The 24,053-nt window shown below is 42.7% G+C and overlaps 2 protein-coding genes across 2 annotated transcripts in view; one reads left to right on the top strand and one right to left on the bottom strand.

Moving 5' to 3' along the window:
- LOC115378259 (serine-rich coiled-coil domain-containing protein 2-like) overlaps nucleotides 1–5,650 on the bottom strand; it is a 22,112-nt gene extending 16,462 nt beyond the window's left edge. The window contains exons 1-2 of the mRNA XM_030078449.1: nucleotides 5,640–5,650; nucleotides 1,736–1,744 (exon numbers count right to left, since the gene is read on the bottom strand). The gene's annotated coding sequence lies outside the window, so the exon portion shown is untranslated. The remainder of the gene's footprint in view (nucleotides 1–1,735; nucleotides 1,745–5,639) is intronic.
- A 15,217-nt stretch (nucleotides 5,651–20,867) lies between these two features.
- On the top strand, nucleotides 20,868–22,256 carry LOC115378261 (D(5)-like dopamine receptor). The gene has a single exon (XM_030078450.1). The coding sequence runs from the start codon at nucleotides 20,868–20,870 to the stop codon at nucleotides 22,254–22,256; it is 1,389 nt and encodes a 462-aa protein (XP_029934310.1).
- Nucleotides 22,257–24,053: the final 1,797 nt, after the last annotated feature.

Consider the following 24,053-nt stretch of genomic DNA (forward strand, 5'->3'; position numbering starts at 1 on the left):
GGTAATTTTTCTTGTGATTTTTTTTTATTCATTTCTTGCTCATTTTTTATTCATGTCTTGTTAAGTTGCTCAGTGCCTTTGCGCCCGTGGTTCTGAGGGAAATCAAGTGAATCTGCTCGGCTTTCAAAGGGTTAAAGGCGTCGGCTCTGTCGGCTGCAGGAGCGTCTCATCAGGTTCCTGTGACACAGACGAGCTGACGAGTGACCTTCAGACTCGTGTCGCCGTGGCCGTTGCCGTCGACGATCAGAGGTTTCATGACGAGGTCTGACTCTGCAGCAGCCGTCACGTCATGTTCCGGTGACTTTTATTTTGAAGAGGTTACTGTTCTAGCAGCCAGCGAGGTGACGAGCTGCTTCTCCAACATTTCAGACGCTGATAAGATCCTCCTCCTCCTGATCTCCTCCTCTTCCTCCATCGTCTCCTGTCCTTCTCCTCCATATTTCCTCCTCCTCCTCCTCCTCCTCCTCCTCCTCCTCCTCCTCACTCAGTGATGCAGTAGCTTATCGATGTCTTCATGCTCTACTTCCCAGCTCAGTGAGCTGAGAGCGGCAGAGAGCCGGCAGCTCCACCTCCTCCTCACTTGTGAATGATTTTTTCATTCAGGGTTTTATCTTTCATCTTATTTTATTTCTAATTTTATTTTATTGCAACTTTTACATTATTTTTTAAATTTTTTTATTTCTATTTTTCATTATAATAATTTTTTTTTTTTTTCATTATTTTTATCTTTTATTTTTTTATTTATTTTTTTTTTTTTCTACTGGTTTAGCTCCACCAGGCCAGGGAAATTATAGATATGGCTCACTTTTTTAAAATTATTATTTTATTTCAGATTGTGTTTTATTTTATTTGATCTGTTATTTCATTTCCAATTTCATATTTTAATTTTAATATCATACTTTTTTTTAATTTATTGTTACTATAAACACATTAACCTACATAAATACTTAAAAATAATATGAATTTTAAAATATTTTTTAAACGCTGCATATGTTATTAGTATATTGCATTACCAATATATTATATTTCCGACATATTTAGTTGACTGACAACTCTTACTCGGCTGTTTCTTAGTGAGTTCAGAGGGAAAAGACGGAAAAGATGATGCTAATTATGCTGTGTCAGATTTAGTTTGGCTCCGCCCCCTTGGACAAAACCTCAACATAAATGATTAAAACCTTCGGTGAGAGTTTAAAGACACTGCAGCACTGCTAAACAACACGTCATCCTGGTTGTTTTTTATTTTATTTTTGACTTGATGAGCAGCTCTTGAACCCGACGGAACAAATGTCTCATTTTGCTGAATTTATAAATTATTATGATGAAGCAGCTCGGTGTCGCTCTGTGGGCACAGCTCATTTAGAAAAGGACAAACGCTGCAGCCGAACACACAGATGGAGCCAGACTGCAACAGATGGACCAGTGTGTGTGTGTGTGTGTGTGTGTGTGTGTGTGAGTGTGTGAGAGAGTGTGTGTGTGAGTGTGAAGGCGATGTGTTGAAAACTGGACACCCTGCTTCTCAGGTCACCATCTTTTTCCATGCAGAAGGTGAGGACGTACACACACACACAGACACACACAGACACACACACACACACACACAGACACACACACACACACACACAGATCACGTGCAGTTTGCTGAGGTTTGGTTCCTGTGTCCTCTGCAGGGAACAGGATCAGAAGAAATCCTGCTCAGTCCCGGATCGAGTTCCTGATGTCGATCAACAGAAACCTGATCGGCCTGCGGGACAAACACGCAGTCCTGCGAGCGGCCTGAGGGGGGCGCTGCGCTCCAAACACAACCACACGGCTGACACACCACACACACACAGCAGCAGCCACAACCGGTTTGTTCATTTATTTATTTATTTTTTAAAACCAGAACTCAAACCTCAAAAATTTGAATTTTCCATGAACGACAGCCCCGAGGCCAAAGAATGACTCATCACTTTTCAGCAGCGTCACAGTGTCACTTTTTTCCTTTTTAATGTTTATTTATTTTTACATTTATTTTGAATATTTATTTATTATATAGTATATTTATTATTATTTATGTATTTATTTGATTTTTTTTTTTACTATGACAACAGATTTTAAACTGTGAGACAGCAGAAAAAAATACAAATTCTTTATTTTTTAGCCTTGAAATTATTAAAGTGATTTGCTGTGAAAGTTTGGATTTTTTTTTTTTTTTTTTTTTTTTTTGGCACCTTGAGCTATGAAACTTTTTTTTTTTTTTTTTTAGTTTTTTAATGTTTTGTTTGTTGTTTATTTTTGTTAGCTATGAAACTATTAAAAATGCAGCAACTATGAAACTATTTAACGAGCATGTTTTTCTATATATTGTTTTGTTTTCTTTGTTTTTGCCGTTTCATTTTGGTTATATATGAATATATATTTTAAAAACATCAGACTTTTAGCTGCCTGTGTGAGCGGAGCTTCGTCATATTTCATGTGTTTGGGCGACACGTGGAAACTCTGACGAACAGGCTGCTCAAGAGCTGCTCTTTCAAAATAAAAGCTCGTTTACCGCAAAGTCCCGAATATATGAATCATCACGTTTACCGACAAAACAGCCACGTTTTACTGGCTGCTGAATTAATCATAACTCAGACTGTTATGTAAGACATCATCTGTTTGGCTGGGGTCCAAACACACACACACACACACACACACACACACACACACACACACACCCACTGGACGACAGTTCTGTACATTTTCTCACTCCTTGTCAATAACGTGCCGTGGAGGGTTCAAAGGGCACCAGTGATAACTGGACTTGCAAGGAAACACACACACACACACACACACACACACACACACACTCATATATGTTGTGCTAAGTGAGGTCACTGTACACACACACACCTCACCATCAGCGTGTCAGACTTTGGCTGCAGTGTCAGCTGGCAGGAGCTTCACTGCCTCCCAGCTGTTAGCTTAGCATAAAGACTTGAAGTCTATGGGAGTCGTTAGCCTAGCTCAGTCAAAGTGAAAACCTTCCAGCAGCTCTGAAGCTGTATTTCAAATCTGAGTACTGTGTAAATCAGACGCTTCAGAGCTCCTGTAAGGTTTATTTTTTTCATTTTGATTGAGCCAGGCTAACAACTCCCATAGACTTCAAGCCTTTATGCTTAGCTAAAAGGAAATGCTACCCATAGGAACTGAACCACTGGACCTACAGAGGTGAGAATGGTGTCCAACATCTGGTGTCAGTCTGGGGAAGTCAAGAAAAAGGAGGTTTTGCCCAAAGTGTTGCAGTTTTCCTTTAACTGAGGAGTCATTTCATGTGTAAAGTGTGAAAAATCAAGTCAGAGAAAAGAGGAAAGGAAGAGAGTCTCAGCATCCTGGTGAAGCTGGAATCAGCTCGATCTGATAAATGACAATCAGCGATATTCATCATTTATCAGATCATTTTCTGTTGATTGATCGACGTATCGTTTAAGCACAACACACACACACACACAGACACACACACACACACACACACACACACTTCTTCCACATGTTGCCTCTTCATCATCCATCGCCCATCCTGTCTGCAGTGACCTTCACTTTCTCTCTCTTTCTCTCTCTTCTCCTCCAGTGCCTCCTCCTCCTCCTCCTCTCTGTCATCCCTCCATCCTGCCCTTGTTCCCCTCCTCTGCACCGTGTATGGTTTCTCTCTCTCTCTCTCTCTCTCTCTCTCTCTCTCTCTCAGATCAGCAGATGACGGAGTTATTCTTAGCCGAGGGCAGAGTAACACGACCTCCATCTCTGACTCTCCTCCAGAGCGTCTCCGTTTTCCCCTGTCGCCCTCATCGTCATCATCATCATCGTCATCGCTCCCCTCCTCGGGAAGAGGCTCGCAACCTCATCCCTTCTGCTTCTAAATCAACAACAACAGGTTTCCCGAGCAGGAGGGAGGCTGCGACGGAACAAATCATTTGAAATCCTAAAAACGGCGAAAAGTACAGCTGACAACGTTTTGCAAACAGTCAGCAACGTCACTTTTTATTTTCTTGAGTCCCGGCGGTGGCACCAGCCTCCATCCCGAAAACAAAATGCTCCCCATTAAAATAGAAACCCCGCATTTAGCCGCTCTATTTTCACTTCCCGCCACACTTGGATACGGGAGACGTCTGGAAGTCTGAGCACGGCGTCGGCTCGCCGCCTCCGTCAGGCTCCATATCAGTGACGATAATTAACTGAATAATAACAACGGGGACGTTTATGACGGGGGTGCACGACGTCTGCGGCGGGACGTTAGCCTAAATATTCAGCCAGACGGAAAAGGAAGCGCTGCTGTTTCCTGCCCCGGGACAGACAGACAGACAGACAGACAGACAGACAGACAGACAGACAGACAGACAGATCCTGATGCAACGTCCTGACCAGGTTACATTAGATTATTATGATCCAGTCAATCCCAACATATCGCGTTAGAAAAATGCTTAGTGGCGGTTTCGGCTGCATTTTGTTCAACGTCCAAATCATGCGACATGATTACTGCGACTTCTGCTGACGGCTTCTTTTTTAAATTCAGAGATAATACCAGAAATACGTCAGGAAATCTGGAAAAGCAGGCATTTTTTGTGACTGGAATCAGACACTGAATCATAATGTGGGGAGCCGGTGGATTCACTTAAACATCACTTTTCTTTTTCATGAGGATTTTTTAAATTATCGAATTAATTTAAAGTTAAAATATTGGTCTCATTTGAAACTAGACAACATACGGAACTGATTAATGCCAAATATGTCACGCTAGGATGTCGGCAAGCGGGTTAAATATCGCTCCAAAGTTAGGCTACATCTTGGCGAGTGAAAAACTTTCAAAAAGGGGGTCCCTTGACCTCTGACCTCCAGCTGTGTGAATGAAAATGGGTTCTCTCCCCTTTGCAGACACGCCCACCTTCTGCTAATCCCATGCAGTTTGGGCCCCAAAGCCTGCAGTCCACATGTGTTCTTGTGGCCTGTTGTAAAATGGTGTGTGTGTGCAGACTGGGGCCTAAACAGTCTTGGAGCTGCATCAGTTGGCTTTGACTGGAAAGCTGAGACTCTTGTGGATTCAATGAGCCACATTTGATTCCTGTGTGATGATGTTGGCCCCCATAGCAGCCATTTCACTGCAGGCAGAGACTTTTGTCCAACTGGATGTCGCTGGAGAAAATGACCTCTAGTGACCTCTAGGAGAATCACAGCCTCATCAGACTTTACAGACACAAACTAGAGGAGGATTCAAAAAAACAATCATAACATCAAATTGCAGCACTTTTGGAATCGCAATATATATGGCAACTAAATTCTCTCAGAGGCTTTTCCACCGTCAAAAGAAGAAAAAAAACCTCGCTGACTTGAAAACACCAAATTCTTGGGGATTTTTGGCACGAAAAGTTGAAAATAAAAATAAAAATGAGATTGAATAAGCAGCCCAAACTTCGGTTATTGGTTACTATAAATGTTAAGATGATGATGAAGATGTTTGCCTCTGTATCGGCCTTTCAACACCCAACACACAGATTCACAAACACACCAACAAGGAACACACACACACACACACATTCTGAGGCAACATATGACACATGCTGCATGAATGCCCTGCCTTGTAGGGCATGAAACCAACACACACACACACACACACACACACACACACACAGAGCATGGCTGAATGCACAGAGCAGCATGCCTGGCTGGGCTGGGTGGCAGACAGCAGGGCAGACTGGGAGGACTGGGAGGACTGGACGGTGTGTGTCAGTGTGTGTCAGAGCTTTTCAAACGTTATCGTGACTTTAATTAAAGCTGCAGACGCCAATCAGAGGTGACTTTGACTTCACAGACCCTGAAATTAAAATATGTTTCAGTCTGAGGTCTGTGTTAAAATATTGAGATAGACTCAAAGTGCAGAGATTTAAAAAAAAAAAAAAAAAATTAAATTACACTTAATTAAATTATACTTTTTGTTTTCAGCCTGTTGAGTGTTCAATATGTGTAAAATTAGGAAATCACAGTTTTGGAGAACATCATTTACACTCTTTAACCCCTTGAAACCTGGAGGGACAGTCTTTTCTTGTCTTTGATCAGACGTTAACCCTCTAAAAGCTGAGCAGAATGACTTTGAAAGTGCTTTCAAAAACATGGGGGGAGAGGCAACGAGCAACTGTGCAAGAAAAACAAATGAAAATGAGCAAGAAATTTCTAAAAAAAAAAAAAATAAATAAATAAATAAAATCAGTTTAAATCCTAAAACAGCAAACGTCAGCCAATTTTTTATTTATTTATTTTATTTTTTTTTTTTTTTGGACAAACAAAAGCAAACAAGAAAAAGATCTGAAAATAAGCAACCAAAAATACATCCAGAAATTTGAAAAATGACGTGAAAATTAGCAAGAAAAAACAACTATGATTTTTTGGACGTTTTTCCATGTTTTTATTTTTCTTATTTTTTTTTTTTTGATCATTTTCTAATAATTTAATTGTGCAATAATGAATAATCTTGTAATAATCTCGTCACCTCCCAGTCATTCCTGACGTCCATCCAGGCCTCAAAGAGTTAAAACGTGTTTATGAATGTTAATGAGATCCCAGTTTGTTGTGAGTTAAACTGAAGGGACTCTGAGGGGCCGTGAGGGGGGAGCGAACCTCCTGGAGGGCCCTCAAAGACCCCCTCAAAACCACTGGCATACAGCAGGCCTGTGTGGAGTGTGTAATACGGTGTGTGGTGTGTAGTGTGTGTGTGTAGTGTGTACAGTGTGTGTGTGTGTGTGTGTGTGTGTGTGTGTGTGCTGGGTACTGAGGAGTGTGAAGCAAGAATGAGAGAAAAATATCTGGGTAAAGGTTAAAAACGCTGTGGAACGTTAGTTAATATAAACACATAGGCTAACATAAGGTGTGTGTGTGTGTGTGTGTGTGTGTGTGTGTGTGTTCCCTGCCGTGCCAGTAACTCACTCTTGCTGCTGGTTTCACAGCAACTCGCCGTGGACAAAATCCCAATTGTACTGGGGGCTCAGGACCCACTCTGTGTGTGTGTGTGTGTGTGTGTGTGTGTGTGTGTGTATGTGTGCCCCTCCACCAACACTAATCGGGGACACAAAGCAGCTCTTTCTCTCAGCTAATCCTCAGCACTTGAGGAAAACTCCTGCTGGACTAACAAGCAGCGGATCTGCATACAGAGCAGACAAATACAAAACTATTTTAATGTTAAAGGGATTTATATCTTATTATTATATTTATTTTATTGCACGTGTCGGGCTCCAGCTGCTGGTCTGGAGAGAGAACGCGCTCCCTTCCCTGCTTCTGTACACGCCGGCCGTTTTAATGTGAATGAAGGTTAATCCTGATGGGATTTAGCTGCAACAATAAAGGATAAGTACAACAATACAGTGAAATAAAATGTTTCCCTCGGGCGAGACACTTACAGGACGGACGCACCGCTGAAGAAAACACCTCTGAGAGTGGATACCCGACCCGAGGCCACCGGGGGCCGCCGGGACCCGACAGGCCGGGCCCGGGATCGGGACAAATATTTAGAAATGATGTTCGGGTTCGGTCTCATCGGTGTTGTTTTACTGAAAAATGACTACTGACTCCCTGTGCAGTGCTGGAGTTTACATGATGACACTGAAGGCAACACGTAGGCTGTTTCAGGCGGTAAATGTAACCTGGAGATGGAGGACGAGCTAAATCTGGAGATCGGGTCGGGTTCAGACACAAATATAAAGCCCAATTTGCACTCTAGTCCTGAGGCCTGTACCATAAAGCTGGATTTGGGCTTAGCGAGCTAACTTCAGGCTTAACCCCGGCTTTTCTGTACCATAAAGGTACAGAAAAGCCACACACACACACACACACACACACACACACACACACACCACAGCACAAACCACAGCTCATCTGCAGGGTCATTAGAGTCTTGCATTTATCATTAGTTTTTGTTTTGTTTTTTTAATTTCATGTTGATTTTTTATTCATTTTCAGCTTGAATTCATTTTTATCTTCTGAAAATGCTTAGTTTTAGTTTGGCTTTCATTAGTTTCAGTGCTAGTTGTATTTACTTCTATGTGTTGTAATATAGAGTATTTAACAAACGTCTTCACTGAGGACAGATGAACAGCAAAATGAGCTGACAAAAAGTCACTTTCTGTATAATTTTAGTTTATTTTAATTTGTTTTATTTCAGGTAGTTATCATTTGTTTATTATAAAGCCTAGTTTTCATTTTTATTACAGTCGACAAACGTTTTTTCACACCTCGTTTTCATTATTTCATTAGTTTTTAAGTTTTTGTTAGTTGTTAACGATGATAACCTTGACTATCTGGCATGTGTGCGACTGTGTGTGTGTGTGTGTGTGTGTGTGTGTGTGTGTGTGTGTGTGTGTGAGAGAGAGAGAGAGAGGAAACAAAGGGGACGTCGACATCAAGAGTCGACTGTCTGGGAGGAGAAAAGAGAGAAAACAACAGAGAGAGGGCAAGTGTGTGTGTGTGTGTGTGTGTGTGTGTGTGTGTGTGTGTGTGTGTGAGGCGTAAAAGGAGATAATCCAAAAGTAAATAAAGGCAGAGAGGGAGTCACCATGTGGGAGACAAAGAAAGAAAGAAAGAAAGAAAGAAAGAAAGGAGATGACTTCATGCCTTTTGCCAGTCAGATGAGACGACCTTCGTCATCATCATCATCATCATCATCATCTTTATCATGTTATCATCTTATCCAGTCTGTACATTCCTGTGCTATCAGCTGCAGAGGTGTGTGTGTGTGTGTGTGTGTTTGGGTCTATTTATGCTTTCGTCTCTCACGTCGGCGGCGGCCATCTGTTTCGCCGGCGAGCGCTTCAGGCGTCAACACGCTCTCGTCCCGGGAAATCAGCAAAAAAAAAAACAAAAAAAAAAACAAAAAGACTTTTCCACCTGGTTAGTGACTTTCCCCCGACGCCGTGTGCATCTGCAAAGCCCGACGTGCGCCAACCCGACCGCAGAGCGTCAAAGTGCCACAAGGTCTGGAAAAAAAAAAAAAAAAAAAAGCACCGCAAGGATTCAAAAGCAAAGCAAGAAAAACTGAACGTGTTAATAAAAGTTTTAAACGGCAATAAAAGAGGAGAAAGCCTTCCTTCAAGAAAGAAAGGTCTTTTAAACCCGTTTTAAAAGCGTGCCGACCTCATTCTGAACCAGCAAATGTTAAAAAAAAAAAAAACTAAAACCAATAAAAAAAAAATACAGCTGTCCCGCCCCTCCCACCAAATAAAACCTAAATGATGTCCCGTCCCGTTCCAACAGGAAATACACCAAATTAAAAGTCCATCCCAGTGATTCTGCATGTTTAGCCGAAAATCCGTACATAAAAAAAAAAAAAAAAGAAAAACGATCTTCCTGTTTCCACATTAGTTTTCCTAAAAGCAAGATGGGGAAAGGCCAAAAAAAAAAAAAAAAAAAAAAACTATACTCCACAGTCAGATCTCAATCATAAGTAAGGGTATAAATACGCTAAAACCCCGTCTATTTTAATCTAAAACTAATTAATCCACCTAATCTGGACTTCTTAAAACAGGTGTGTGTGTGTGTGTGTGTGTGTGTGTGTGTGTGTGTGTGCCTGTTGACTTCTTTAATTCATTTCATTGAGATTCCAACATTTTTCATCAGAGATAAATTTCTAACTCCTCAAACTCCTCAGTGCCATCAGGAGCTCCACCAGGCTGGCAGCAGCAGTGACTGAGTGAATCTGCAAAGCCTCGACATAAACAACTAAACAACTAAACAACTCAACAGTCGTCCACTGTTCACCAGGATTTCTGTTTATTAGAGATGTTTTTTTTTTTTTTTTTCCACATGACTTTCCCTCGGGCCGCGTAAAAGAAGCTGGGAGGTTTAAGTTTCTTTTTTTAATCAGAGCGAGGAAACGGAGCGACACCGCCCAGCCGGATCAGTCGGCAGAGGAAAGACAACGGAAAGAGAGAGAGAGAGAGAGATGGAGAGATTCACCAAACATTTCCTGTAAAAATGTACAGCAGCATGCTGTCTGCAGAGAGAGAGAGAGAGAGAAACAGAGAGAGAGAGAGAGAGCCCAGCCCAGGTCCAGAAGCCAAGGACATCAATTATCTATCAGATCCCAGATAAACTTAGAGAGAGAGAGAGAGAGAGAGGAGCAGGGAGGAAGAGGAGGAGGAGGAGGAAGGGTAGAGGGAAGGAAAAGAGACGAGGGAGAACAGAAAAGAATAAATGAGCAGGGAGAGGGAAGATGACAGCAGAGGAAAACGGAAATAAGCAAATGAGAAGAGAAAAGAAGGAAAGGAAAGGAAAGGAAAGAGCATGAGGAAAGGAAAGGAAAGAGTATGACAAGAGGAAAGGGCATGAGGAAAGGAAAGGAAAGAGCATGAGGAAAGGAAAGGAAAGGAAAGTGTATGACAAGAGGAAAGGGCATGAGGAAAGGAAAGGAAAGAGCATGAGGAGAGGAAAGGGTACGAGGAAAGGAAATGAAAGACCATGAGAAAAGGAAAGGAAAGGAAAGGAAAGGAAAGAGCATGACAAGAGGAAAGGGCATGATGAAAGGAAAGGAAATGAAGGGGCATTAGGAAAGGAGAGGAAAGCAAAGCACAGTAAGAGAAAGGGAGCCGTCCTGATGATGGCTCAGCATCAGCTTTGCCTTCAGCGGATTTTTATCCCTGAATGATGTGAAATCTGATAATCAGATAAATCAGTGAAATCAGTTCATCATGCAGCAGCTCAGTGAACAGAGAGAGAGAGAGAGACAGAGAGAGAGAGAGAGAGAGAGGGAGAGGGAGGGATGGAGCTTGGCCTTGCTTGCTTGCTGGGTGAATCATTAGCCGGGAGCTTCCTGCTGATGCTGCTCTGACTCGTTTCCGTCGGCAGAGCTCAGCGCTAACAACCCGCCGCCGCCGCCTGAGGGCACGGCGAGGGTCAGCGCCGCGACACAACACGCCGCTCGCCCCCAGCGTCTGCGGCACCGGCTTCACCTCCAACGGAGAGTTTTAGCTCACGCGTCCCAACTTTGACTCATTAATGTTCATATTTGTGTCATACGTGCTCTTGAGGCTGTTCACTGGCATTTGTTTCAATGGGAAGCGATCGTGTCACCTGCTCTCCAGTTCATTAACTCAAAGGAGAGGTTTAACATCACAGGGACAATTAGTTCAATTAGAGATTTCAAAGATTTATATGTCGTTGATGCTGGTTTTAATGGGGCGTTTTGGTGTCGCCTGGTTTCTGTGCCCCCGCCGCGTCCCAGGAAATGTCACCAGTGTTCTCCGTTTCAGTGGCAAGTTGAAGCGTCCTCTGGTCAAAACGCCGCTAAACATCAGTCACACTGGCTTCAATGATGTTTCATCCACATCATTTCATAATTGCTGGAATGAATGGAGGCTTTAGCTTTGCACATGGTCCAGTGTCATCCACATTTGTTTCTACAGAGGCTGTTATTGGAACATAATCAAGTTTAACACTCTGGGGGTTCAAAGAGGCATAAAAATGTAAAGACCAGAGCTTCTTTCTATGATTTTCTTACATTTATGACACTTGAATGTATTTGAGACGATAAAGTAATCAATTATTTATCTTCAAAAGATTTATCTTCATAAAAACGTAGCAGAAATAGTCCCACATGTGGTTTCTATCTAGATCCGGGTATCTTCAGCTCCCTCAGGCCTGTTTCTACCTCATCCTTCATGATGCCGGTGTAGTCTGGGGGCTAAAAAGTGCCAAATTTGCTGGCCTACATCCCAAGACTAACACAACAACCAGGTTTACGCTCATGTTCAGGTAACTGATCAGTGAAGTACATCTAACCAAGAGCATCATCATAAAAGCATCATGCATTTTGCAATATGATCAATACATTTCCCTGACATTTGCAGAGATGTAAGACACCTAAATAAGTGACAGACAGCCGAGCCGTGGCGGCGACAGCAGAAGCGCCGTCACGATCTCGACCTCGGTGTCTAAACTTAAACTTTGTGACTCACAGGCAGCAGACATGTTCCTGTGTTTTCTGAGTCATGACGCACGCCCTGACACCAGACCAGGGCGCCTGAACTGAGCAGAACACCTTCCACTTCTACAATGAGCAAAAACCACAGTAAGTTTGGATTACAGTAAATTAGTTTTGCTTTCATGCACAGGAATCAGGGGCGGATCAACCGTGCAAGCACACCGATTGCCGATATCGATTGATGGAAGTCACATGGTCCTTCCCTTCAAGCGTTTTGTGTCTTCCATGGTTTCCTTTTCTCAAATATAGTCTATATTCACATGATGGCCATTTTCCTCTGGCGTCAGGCTCAGAGTGGGAAGCATGAACGCTGTAATAATATCGTACTGCTGTGTTCTAGGCAATCAAAGACAAAAAAAGGCCTCGCTCCATCACTTCCCGATTGATCTGCAACTGTAAAAACAGTGGAGGATGAAAACCAAGAGGGACATGGAGCCAAATCTCAAGGTAACATTGAACCAAAGAACAAAAAAGTGGGAACCAATGGCCTCTCTACAGGACAGAGCTGGTGGGAACCACAGAACTCAAGAACGGAACCGGTGGAGTTAAAGACGTAAATAACGGAACCCATGAAATTCAAGAGCGACAGAATGGAACCAGTGGATCTGAGGAACCATGGGATGGAACCAAGTGAGCTAAAGTGCAAAACAGTAGGAATCAAATGAACTGAGGAAACACAGCCTGTCTAAAGAATGGAGCTGGTGGAAACTACAGAACGGAACCAGTCAAACTAAAAATAAAGGAACCCACGTCATCGGCTCGTCTCTTGATAAGAAACTGAGAAAACAACGGATAGTGAAAATATGGAGGAGCATATTTCAAGGTATAATAATGAATGTGATCACCCCTTGGCTACTGACATCAGCTAAAAGTAGCATTCAACCACCTTCTAGCTAACATTACTGCTTGATACCATTGCAAGATATGACAGGAGAGGCGTAATTCATTAATTATGAAATATCGGCAAACGTCTTGGACACGTTTCTTCTGACGTCCACTGGCTAAAGCCTGGAAGCAAAACACGGATCACTGCGTAAATAAGAGAGCTTTGGAGCTGCTGTAAGGTTGATTTTTTTCACTTTGACAGAGCCAGGCTAACGACTCCCATAGACTTCAAGTGTTTATGCTAAGCTAACAGGAAAGCTACCCATATGAGCTGAACCACCGGACGTTCAGAGGAGAGAAAATGGTGTCCACCATCTGGTCTCAGTCTGGGGAAGTCAGGAAAAGGAGATTTTGCCCAAAGCACTGGAGTATTCATTTAGGGACCTTTTGGAAACTCTCTCTCTCTCTCTCTCTCCCTCCCTCCCTCCCTCCATCCCTCCTCCCCTGAGGCCTTCTCTCTGCATTGTCATCGTGCATCTGCAGGGAGGGACGCTCCTGCTGGCCGTCCACTTCGCCTCGGGGCTGTGTGTTCAGTGTATACACCGGGCCACAATGCACAGCTCCGCAGGAAAGTAGGCCTGGATCTTTATCTGGCTACCAGCTGATAATGGGTTTCACTTCAAGGGCAAGGAGGAGGAGGAGGAGGAGGAGGAGGAGACGGATGAGTGCAGACAGGCTGAAGAGAGAAAACAATACAACACGCTCCACAAACCAAATGGAGCTGGTGACACTGAAAATTTGACTTTACTCTTTACGTCCGACTTCCTAACATTGTCTGCATTTTTTCAGGCTGCCGTGACGCCTCACCCTCGAGACAGGAGGTCATCGCTCTCGGCGCGGCTGACCCGCTTCGCTGGAATTAATTTTTTACCAAGCAGACGGCAGAGTGTCACTTAGAGTGTGAAGACGACAGCCAAGAGACAGACGACCTGACCGCCAGCCCCTCCCCTCTGTGGTGGCCACACACACACACACACACACACACACACACACACACACACACACACACACACACACACACACAGTCTTCTGTGGTCAGTAAACCTGAATACACTTCTAGTTAGAGAGGGGAAAGGGCAGGGAAAATTTGGTTTAAGATACTTGAGTGTCGATTTGATATGTATTCTCATTCTGTAATTATTGCAATTCTCTATGTACTGAGATTTGAAATTATGATTTCACATTATTTTTTTAAACATGGGACAACAAGATGCTGAGTCACACTTTAACTGATAATCATAAGCAACTCCATCAAGTTAAGTTTGATTTTTTTAATGTTAATTCCAACACATAAACCTCTAATGTGTGTTGTGTTTTTTTGTTGTTGTTGTAGTTGTTGTTGTTTTGTTTGCTCAAAAATCATCAATGAAAAAAAAATCATGATTTGTAACTGGATTGAATTTCTCTCCCATCCCTTCTTCTGATGGAACCCAAGAATGAAAAGATGAAATGATGAAACAAATGAGATCAGAAAAAATGGAACTAAAGAGACAGCAACTGGGACCAATGGTACCCTAGAACTGAAGAACGTAAGTATGTAACTAAAGACCAGAGGAACTGGAACCACAGAACTAAAGATTGGCACCAACAAAACTAAAAAATTAAAGAGAGGAACCAATGTAACTCTAGAACTACAGAGGTAAACAATGTCTCTGAAGGACAGAACCAGTGGAACTAAAGAACCGAGGGATGGAACCAGCGAATTAAAGAGCAAGAGAGTGGGAACCAATTAAACTGAAGAACACAGACTCTCTAAAGAATGGAGCTGGTCTGGTGGGAACTACAGAACAACAGAACGGAACCAACGGAGATATAAAGAACAGAGAGGCACTGCAACTATGAAACCTAAAGGAGGTAAGCCAATGAAATTCAACAACTGAATAATGAAACCAATGGGACTGAAGAACTATAGAAAGAAACCAGTGGATCTAAACAATGGAACCAATTGAATTCAAGAACTACAGTACGGAACCAATGGACCTTGACAACTAAATAATAGAAACAATGGAACTAAAGAATTAAGTGAAGGGCAAAAGAATGGTGATCAATGGAGCTAAAGAACACACCCTTTCTTAATAAAAGTGCTGGTAGGAACTAAAGAACTAAAGAATGGAACCAACAGAAATATAAAAAAAAAAAAAAAAAAAACTGAAGCATTACGGCCAAAAAACTAAAGGAGTTAAACCAATCAAACTTAATAACGGAACCGATGGAATCCAAAAGTATAGTAAGGAACCAATGGAATTAAAGGAATGGAACGTAAACAACACTGCCTTTCTAAAGAACCACACCAGTGTGACTGCAGAACTAAAGAACCTAACCAGCGGAAACACAAAGAACAGAAGCCCTGTGACTGCATCACTAAATGAGTAAACGAATCAAACTAAATAACGGAACCAATGCAATTCCAGAACCGCAGAATGGAACCCATGGAATTAAATAACAGAACCAACGGAACTGTAGTAACACGGAATGGGACCTTAAGAGCAAAAGCGTGGTAACCAGTGGAACCAAAGAACACTGTCGTTCTACGGAGCTGGTGAGACTGAAGAACTCAAGAGCAGAACCAATGGAAATATAAAGAACGGGAGCATTGTTTCAACTGTAGAACTAAAGAAGAAAGCCAATCACATAAAATAATGGAACCAGCAAAGTCCAAGAACTGAATAATGGAACCAGTGGAATTCAAGAACTAAGGGAATGGAACCAATGGAACTGGTACCTAAAGAACACTGCCTTTGCAAAGAACAGAGCTGGCTGAACTACAGAATCAAAGAACAGAACCAGTGAAAATATACATCAAACTAAACAACGGAACCAATGGAATTGAAGAAGCACAGAATGGAGCTAAAGAACAGTGGAAATACGCCACTGCAGCACTAAATAAGTAATAGAATCATACTAAATAATGGAACCAACGCAATTCAAGAACCTCAGAGTGGAACCCGTGGAGCTAATAAACAAGAGGCCGTAGATCTTCATGACAGGGGCCACAGGGGTGAGGAATGCCACAGGAATGCTGCTGTTCCTCGGTGGAACGTAAAGGAACACAGGGAGTCCTCAGGCTGTGGGAACATTCCTCACAGTGACTCCTGACGACACGAGAACCCGCGTGCCACCGCCACCGTGGCCCCGGTGTTTACACACAAACACTGTTTACTCACAATTTTGTTTACTGACAGCACGGTTTCCAAACAGTTTCACATAAACCACATCCTTTATGGAGAACAATAAAAACAAAACAAAATAAAATAAAATATACGAGTGCTATAATATTTTAGGATTACCATAGCAACGCCAAATCCCTATTGAAATATTATAGCGATAGCACAGATCAACAGCGCATCATTAAATCCAACATTATCACCACACACACACACACACACACACATTGCCTTGTCTTGTTCAAACAGCCTGCACTTTTATACTGAATTAAATTTTATTTTTAATAAGCTACCGTTTTTATTCCATTGATTGAAAAAGCACGCGGTGTCTGTTAGGAAATCTAATATGTCAAACATGTAAGAAGCGCCTGCTGAATGTAAGGATACACCGCATCTGTCTGACAGTCCTGAGAAATGAACATTTTATGTAACGTGTCAGCCGCTGTTGAGCTCCGGTAACACACACACACACACACACACACACACACACACACACACACATGCTCGGTATCCGGTTTCTGTCAGGAAATGTTGCATAAGATGAATTAAGCTTACCTGCCGGCGCACAGGAGCATCAGACGAAAGATTAAAAAAAAAGAAAAAGAAAAAGAAAGAAAGAAAGAAAGAAAAAAACGTCAAAATCCGGAAATGTGAAAGTTGGGAGGGTGAGATGTGAGATATCACTTGATTCTCATTTGGGTTGGAGAGCGGGGATCTGTATCCGGCGGGGGTTTTGTTTTGATTTTGTCTTTTTTGTCTTTTTTCACAGTCCAGTGATGGTTTCTGATTTTAAAATGTCATTAAAAATCCAGCAGCGGCTCTAATTGTGCGGCAGGGAGCCGGGAGGAGAGCTGGGGAAGGCGACACCTTGCAGCCCTGGCGTCCGCAGCAGCTTCGTTTCAGCGTCAAAGCCCAAACACAGCGGCTCCTCCACGCTCTGTGGCGCAGATTCAGCCGGGATCCGTTCGGCTGTTCAGATCCGGTCGTGGAGAAAGGCGGAATCGTGTCGCTTCTGCGCCTGAAATCCGCGTCGCGTCCACATGTTCAAGACGCGCGTCGCTGTGACTGTCTGCCGGCCGCTGCGCTGTGCTGAATCATCCACACACACACACACACACACACACACACACACACACACACACACACACACACACACACACACAGCGCTTGCCCGAGGCACAGCTGACACTGACGTCACCCTCCACTGTAAACATAACCCTTTCCTCTCCGGTTTCCATGTGCAACATATCAGAAATAAACACCAGCCTGCAACTTATTGATGTGATCTCATTTTATGTCAATGAGCAGGGGAAAAATGGTAAAAAAAAAAAAAAAAAAAAAAAAGGTAAATGATACGCCTTTTCCTAACCAGTAAAAAATGCAAATAGGCCTATGTGTGTAATACAAACAGTAGGCTGTGTGAAATGTAAAGAAAATGTTAATGTGAGCATTTTTTTCATGTAGTTTAACATGTGACTGTGGTATAAAATGCAAATCATCATGAAAATTTAACCACTTCTCACCAAATGCAAATGGGCCCCCAGGAATCCATTTACACTAATTATTTCTCTAATATTTATTAACAAAAGTTAACTAAAAAATGCTTTAATCTTTAATTTTTAACTTAAACTAAAAATTAAATTTGTACAAACGTTCAGTTTAACATCATCAAATATTATGTCAGTGTGTCATATTAGTATGTCAGCTTTTTTCCCCTTTGTTTTATTTTAAGGAATTTTATATTACTTATAATTAATTGGCAGGAACATTGTAGGAAAAGTGGTTAAACCATTATAGCTGAGCTAACTAAAAATAAAAAAAGAAAAAAAGAAGAAGTAAAAATAAATAAATCAAAGAATGGATTATGATTAAATTAATTAATTAGTTAAATAAATTATTGATTTTAGTTACCATGGTTACCATAGTTTGTTCAGAATAGTAAAGCCATGGTTGATTGTTATAAGGGTGGTCTTGTTTGCTGACATGTAGTTTCTTTTGTCTTTATGTTGTATAATTTAATAATTGTGATTATTTTCTGATCATTGAATTGATGTAAACGGCTGCTGGTTTTGACGCCTTGTAGTGAACCGCCCACTAGAGGGCAGAGTTCACCTGGTTTCACTCTCACATCACTGCATCACTGTGATGAGACAGGAAGTTAATCTGTTTAATGTAAATGATGTTTATGTAACACATTATAAAATACATGAACAGGATAATCTGCTGTTCCTGAGGGTGAGACTGACGGGTCCCGAGCCTGCAGGGCCATGAAATTGCACTTCCGGTCGTTTCCAGCTTCCAGTCTCATCATTGTCAAATTAATATTTACATTGCTTCCGGTTTGGGCTTTCAAAATAAAACGAAAGTGTCTCTGGCAGCAATCTACATGACTGTATGTTATTTCCGGTCGCATGAACAGATACGTGTCCATGTATGACTTTCAAAATAACAGCCTTGTTGATGAACATGTGGTTTCCGGCTATCACTTTCAAAATATTAAAAAAAAAAAAAAAAAAAAAAATCTTTTTGACAACACTCGGTACTAAGCAAATATTTGCTTTCCTGTTGTACCTTTCAAAATAAAAGCCATATTTGTTGAACCGCTGTAAAGTGTACATGTTTGTGTGTTTGTTTGTTTGTTTGTTTGTTTGTTTGTTTGTTAGTCTTTAATGGCAGGTACGACGCAGGCTGAGGACTCCTGCCTGAACACGATAAATAAAAACAGTCTGCAAAAGCTGACATTTGATTTGATTTGATCGGGCTGCTTTAGTATTTGTTGACATCATTGCTCAGTGCTGAGGGCCTGGAGGTTTTATCAGTCTGTTTTAGTTATGACAAAATGCTTTTTCAGAGGCTTTTTCCACTCTGACAAGAAAATAATAGTCTGTGGAAGCCATTGAACACATTTGTTGACATGAAAAATGATCAAGATGATGATGGATATGTGTGTAAAACATTCACACACCTCAGTCTAAAAATAAAACTGGTATCACTGCCAGTAAAAACCCATCTGAGTCAAACCCTGCTGCAGTGTAGAAACAGAGGAGGACGGTTGGCAGACTGGTTATAACAGGCCCACTAGGGGGCGCTGTGTTATAATATAAAGCCAAAAAGCTGCACTGATTCTCTCCTTGTGCTTATTTCACTGCTTGGTTAGACATAAAACCTTGAGGTGAGGCTGATTTTTTACACGTCTGAGTTCATTCTTCATTTTGTTTCATGTTGGGTAAGAGAAAAAAACAGTTTGGTGTAAATAAAAAAGAAAAAAGTTAAAGGTGGTTAAGGCTACAAATTTAGCTGAAGTGTTTATGTGTCTGGTTGGCACGGTGAGCCAAGTAACCCTTATCCAAAAAGAAAGCATGCATTTTAAGGGGCTAATTATGATTCCCACTTAATTTATCTGCAAAGAAATGGTTAGAAACACTAAAGAGCTACAAACAAACAAACAAATAAGAATTAGCATTTCTGAAGCCATGGGTGGTGATCAGAATAGAGCAGGAGGCCGCAGGGGGTGACAGAAACAAAATTGGAGTCTTAATCAGAAACAGGCAGGCAGACACCTCAGCTACAGAGAGAAAAGAAAGAAAAAAACAGAACAGACAGAAGACAACAAGAGGGTTTTCTTTCTTGAGGGAGCAAAAGGCTCAAAGGAATTAAAACCGTGTTATCAGGTGTCACTGCAGGTTAGGCATGACATTAACTGCTGTTTCACACAGTTTAGAATGTATTTACTATTATGTATTTACACCAAAAACAAAAAAGATATGTGTATCCATATATATATATCCGTATCCATATCCGTATCCTTATCCTTCGAAAAACAGTGTCAGCCACACAAGCTGACCCGCTGTCTCAGTGTCTTTTAAAGTTAATAATCAATATTTTATAATATTTTTATTGAGGGTGTTTGTGTGTGTGTGTGTGTGTGTGTGTGTGTGTGTGTGTTGCATACACTCAAACAAAACATAGGCCTACCCAGTTTTACAAAGTTAATGAAGTTAACTGATTAACTATTAGTGATCAGTTTCCTGTCAGTCACCAAAATCATATTTATTATTGATCCATCCATGGAATATTTGTGATCTGTATGAAGTTTACAGTCACATCATTTCTCTTGTTTTCCCTTGTTTTGCTTCTTTTTCTTTCTTTTTTGTGGATTTGCTGTTGTAACATATCAAACCATTGAGATTTAAAACAAAATCACTGTGTTATTCCTATGTTATATAATCAGTTTACAGTCTGTCTGTGGCGCTCAGTTTTGAAATTATAGCCTAGTACTTATCATACATTTTCCTCTTGGTGTAATCTACATATATGGTGTCATTTTTTGGAGTGCCCTCCAAACATTTACTATAGGATTTATAAATCTGGTGCCGTAAGAAATAAGAACTGATAAAGAGACACAGAGTCGAACCAGTGGCTGGATTGATTTATAGAAAAGTTGGAGCGGTTCCTTACATCTGGATAAACAGAGCAGATTAGAGGGGGGGTATGTATGGATAAATTTTACAAAATTTATAGCCCATTCTGTGCGCTGAGGGTCGCCATGCCTCCTCTGAGCGGCTTCAGTCACACAGACTGAGTTGAGGGGGGCAGCAGGACGGAAACTCGCTGGATGTGTCAAACGCGTTTTCTGCGGAATTAATATATATGGCGTTTTTATGAACTGCGGAAGACCTTCTCTTTGTGTGTGTGTTTGTGTGTTGAAAACATAAAACAAAATGAAAATGAAATAAGAACGCAGCGGGGAGCTGTAGTTCAGACAGGTGATGGTGAGGAGAGGAACGGGAGCTGTCGTGAGAACTTGAGCGGAATGGAGCCGAGTGCGTAACTTGACATCAATGGAGAGTTTCTACAATGAGAGCCGGAGCCACCAGCAGGACAACCGGGAGCGGCACCAGGTCGTCACGGCGGGGGCGGACAGCCCCGGCTCGGGGGGAGGAGTGAGTCTCCGAGCCCTGACCGGCTGCGTCCTGTGCGTCCTGATCGTGTCCACCCTGCTGGGCAACACGCTGGTCTGCGCCGCCGTCATCAAGTTCCGCCACCTGCGCTCCAAGGTCACCAACTCCTTTGTCATCTCCCTGGCCGTGTCCGACCTGTTCGTGGCCGTGCTGGTGATGCCCTGGCGGGCGGTGTCTGAGGTGGCCGGGACGTGGCTGTTCGGCCGCTTCTGCGACACCTGGGTCGCCTTCGACATCATGTGCTCCACCGCCTCCATCCTCAACCTGTGCATCATCAGCATGGACCGCTACTGGGCCATCTCCAGCCCGTTCCGCTACGAGCGCAAAATGACGCGCAGGTTCGCCTTCCTGATGATCGGGGTGGCCTGGACGCTCTCCATCCTCATCTCCTTCATCCCCGTCCAGCTCAACTGGCACCGGGCGGACGCGGACAACTCGACGTCGGACAACCCGGAGGACTGCAACGCCAGCCTGAACCGGACTTACGCCATCTCCTCCTCGCTCATCAGCTTCTACATCCCGGTGGTCATCATGGTGGGGACGTACACGCGCATTTTCCGCATCGCGCAAACCCAAATCAGACGGATCTCGTCTTTGGAGAGGGCGGCGGGGCACCGCGCGCAGGAGCACCGCCACCGCGCGTCCAACCACGACGAGAGCTCGCTGAAAACGTCCTTCAAGAAGGAGACGAAAGTTTTGAAGACCCTGTCCATCATCATGGGGGTGTTTGTGTTCTGCTGGCTGCCGTTCTTCGTGCTGAACTGCGTGGTTCCCTTCTGCGACCTGGACAAACTCGGGGAGCCGCCGTGCGTCAGCGACACCACCTTCAGCATCTTCGTGTGGTTCGGCTGGGCCAACTCCTCCCTCAACCCGGTCATCTACGCTTTCAACGCCGATTTCAGGAAGGCTTTCTCCACCATCCTGGGCTGCAATAAATACTGCTCGACCTCCACGGTGGAGGCGGTGGATTTCAGCAACGAGTTGGTGTCGTATCACCATGACACCACGCTGCAGAAGGAGGCCACCGTGGCCGGGCCCGGGGCGCAGCGGCTGCCCTGCATGCCGCCGCACACCGGGGAGGACCTGGAGCAGCACTTCGACAAAGTTTCCGTGATCTCAGACGCGTCTCGGAACCAGAGGAACTTGCTGCTGCCCGCCATCCTGCAATGCGAGTGCGAGGCGGAGATTTCTTTAGACATGATGCCTTTCAGCTCCCCGGGAGCCGCAGACTGCTTCGTTATCCCGGGACAAGTCCAGGAGCTGCAGTGAAGCAGCGGACAGAGAGCAGGTGGGTGATCTGAGGGAGCAACCACCAGCTACCTACAAACTAAATCAATTCTATTTTCAGAAAAATATTTATATTATCATTAATATTTAACACTGTATCACTCTAGACTTTGCATAGATGTGATGGCAAATAAAAAGCAGGGTTAATTTTGACAAGCAACCACCGATGTTAGGCTGAAACACAATTCAGAAAATGCTAATTTATGCTTTCCTTTCCCAAAAAGACTCTCATGTAGGCTGGTTTCATGGTTATGTAGACCTTTTCTACTGTATATGTCCTGAAAATGTATGTCTGCACAACATAAAGTTCTGTGTGTATCAGAGAGTTACAGATCAAATATTATTTCTGTTAAAAAGCATAATTTGATTTAGTCTGTATTGTAAATATTATGTGCTAAATACGTTATTCAAATATATTTTATCAGTGTAGACTGACAGCAGGTTGAGTGATTTGTGCCATTTAATGTTTGTTGATAAGATGCTCAGTTCACTTGTTAACACCATAGAAACTGAATGGAGGAACACTGAAATTCAGTTGCTACGGTTAATACATCATTTCATGCACCTTTAGTTCATTATTTCAAAACTTTTCTTTGCTTTTTTTTTTTTTTTTTTTTTTTAACTTAAAGTGCAGCTGGTCAGTAGAGGGCGCTATGCTAAGCCCACCTGAAAAGGTTGATATTTTCTTTTTTCTATATATTCAACATCCCAAAGCTGGCTGATCTGATGTGTGACAATAAAATACTTTTATAATAAAAATGAATTTTAAAAACATGATGATTTTATTGACTGATTGATTGATTGAAACAGTTCGTGTCCTGCTCCAGTAGAAAAGGATAAGATATGAATTTATTTGGTTGCCACACTTTACCTCGCCGATGTCGTTCATGAGTAGAACTACAACAAAGACCTCCAGTAGAAGTAGAAGTACTGCTCCTCTGCTGGTATCTGACTGCAGTAGAAGTAGAAGTAGAAGTACTGTTCCTCTGCTGGTATCTGACTGCAGTAGAAGTAGAAGTACTGTTCCTCTGCTGGTATGTGACTGCAGTACAAGTAGAAGTACTGTTCCTCTGCTGGTATCTGACTGCAGTAGAAGTACTGTTCCTCTGCTGGTATGTGGCTGCAGTAGAAGTAGAAGTACTGTTCCTCTGCTGGTATCTGACTGCAGTAGAAGTACTGTTCCTCTGCTGGTATCTGACTGCAGTAGAAGTAGAAGTACTGCTCCTCTGCTGGTATCTGACTGCAGTAGAAGTACTGTTTCTCTGCTGGTATCTGACTGCAGTAGAAGTAGAAGTACTGTTCCTCTGCTGGTATGTGACTGCAGTAGAAGTAGAAGTACTGCTCCTCTGCTGGTATCTGACTGCAGTAGAAGTACTGTTTCTCTGCTGGTATGTGACTGCAGTAGAAGTAGAAGTCCTGTTCCTCTGCTGGTATGTGACTGCAGTAGAAGTAGAAGTACTGTTCCTCTGCTGGTATGTGACTGCAGTAGAAGTAAAAGTAATGTTCCTCTGCTGGTATCTGACTGCAGTAGAAGTAGAAGTACTGTTCCTCTGCTGGTATCTGACTGCAGTAGAAGTACTGTTCCTCTGCTGGTATCTGACTGCAGTAGAAGTAGAAGTACTGTTCCTCTGCTGGTATGTGACTGCAGTAGAAGTAGAAGTACTGCTCCTCTGCTGGTATGTGACTGCAGTAGAAGTACTGTTTCTCTGCTGGTATCTGACTGCAGTAGAAGTAGAAGTACTGTTCCTCTGCTGGTATGTGACTGCAGTAGAAGTAGAA

This window comes from Myripristis murdjan, chromosome 19, assembly GCF_902150065.1.
Source record: "Myripristis murdjan chromosome 19, fMyrMur1.1, whole genome shotgun sequence".
Lineage (NCBI taxonomy): Eukaryota > Metazoa > Chordata > Actinopteri > Holocentriformes > Holocentridae > Myripristis > Myripristis murdjan.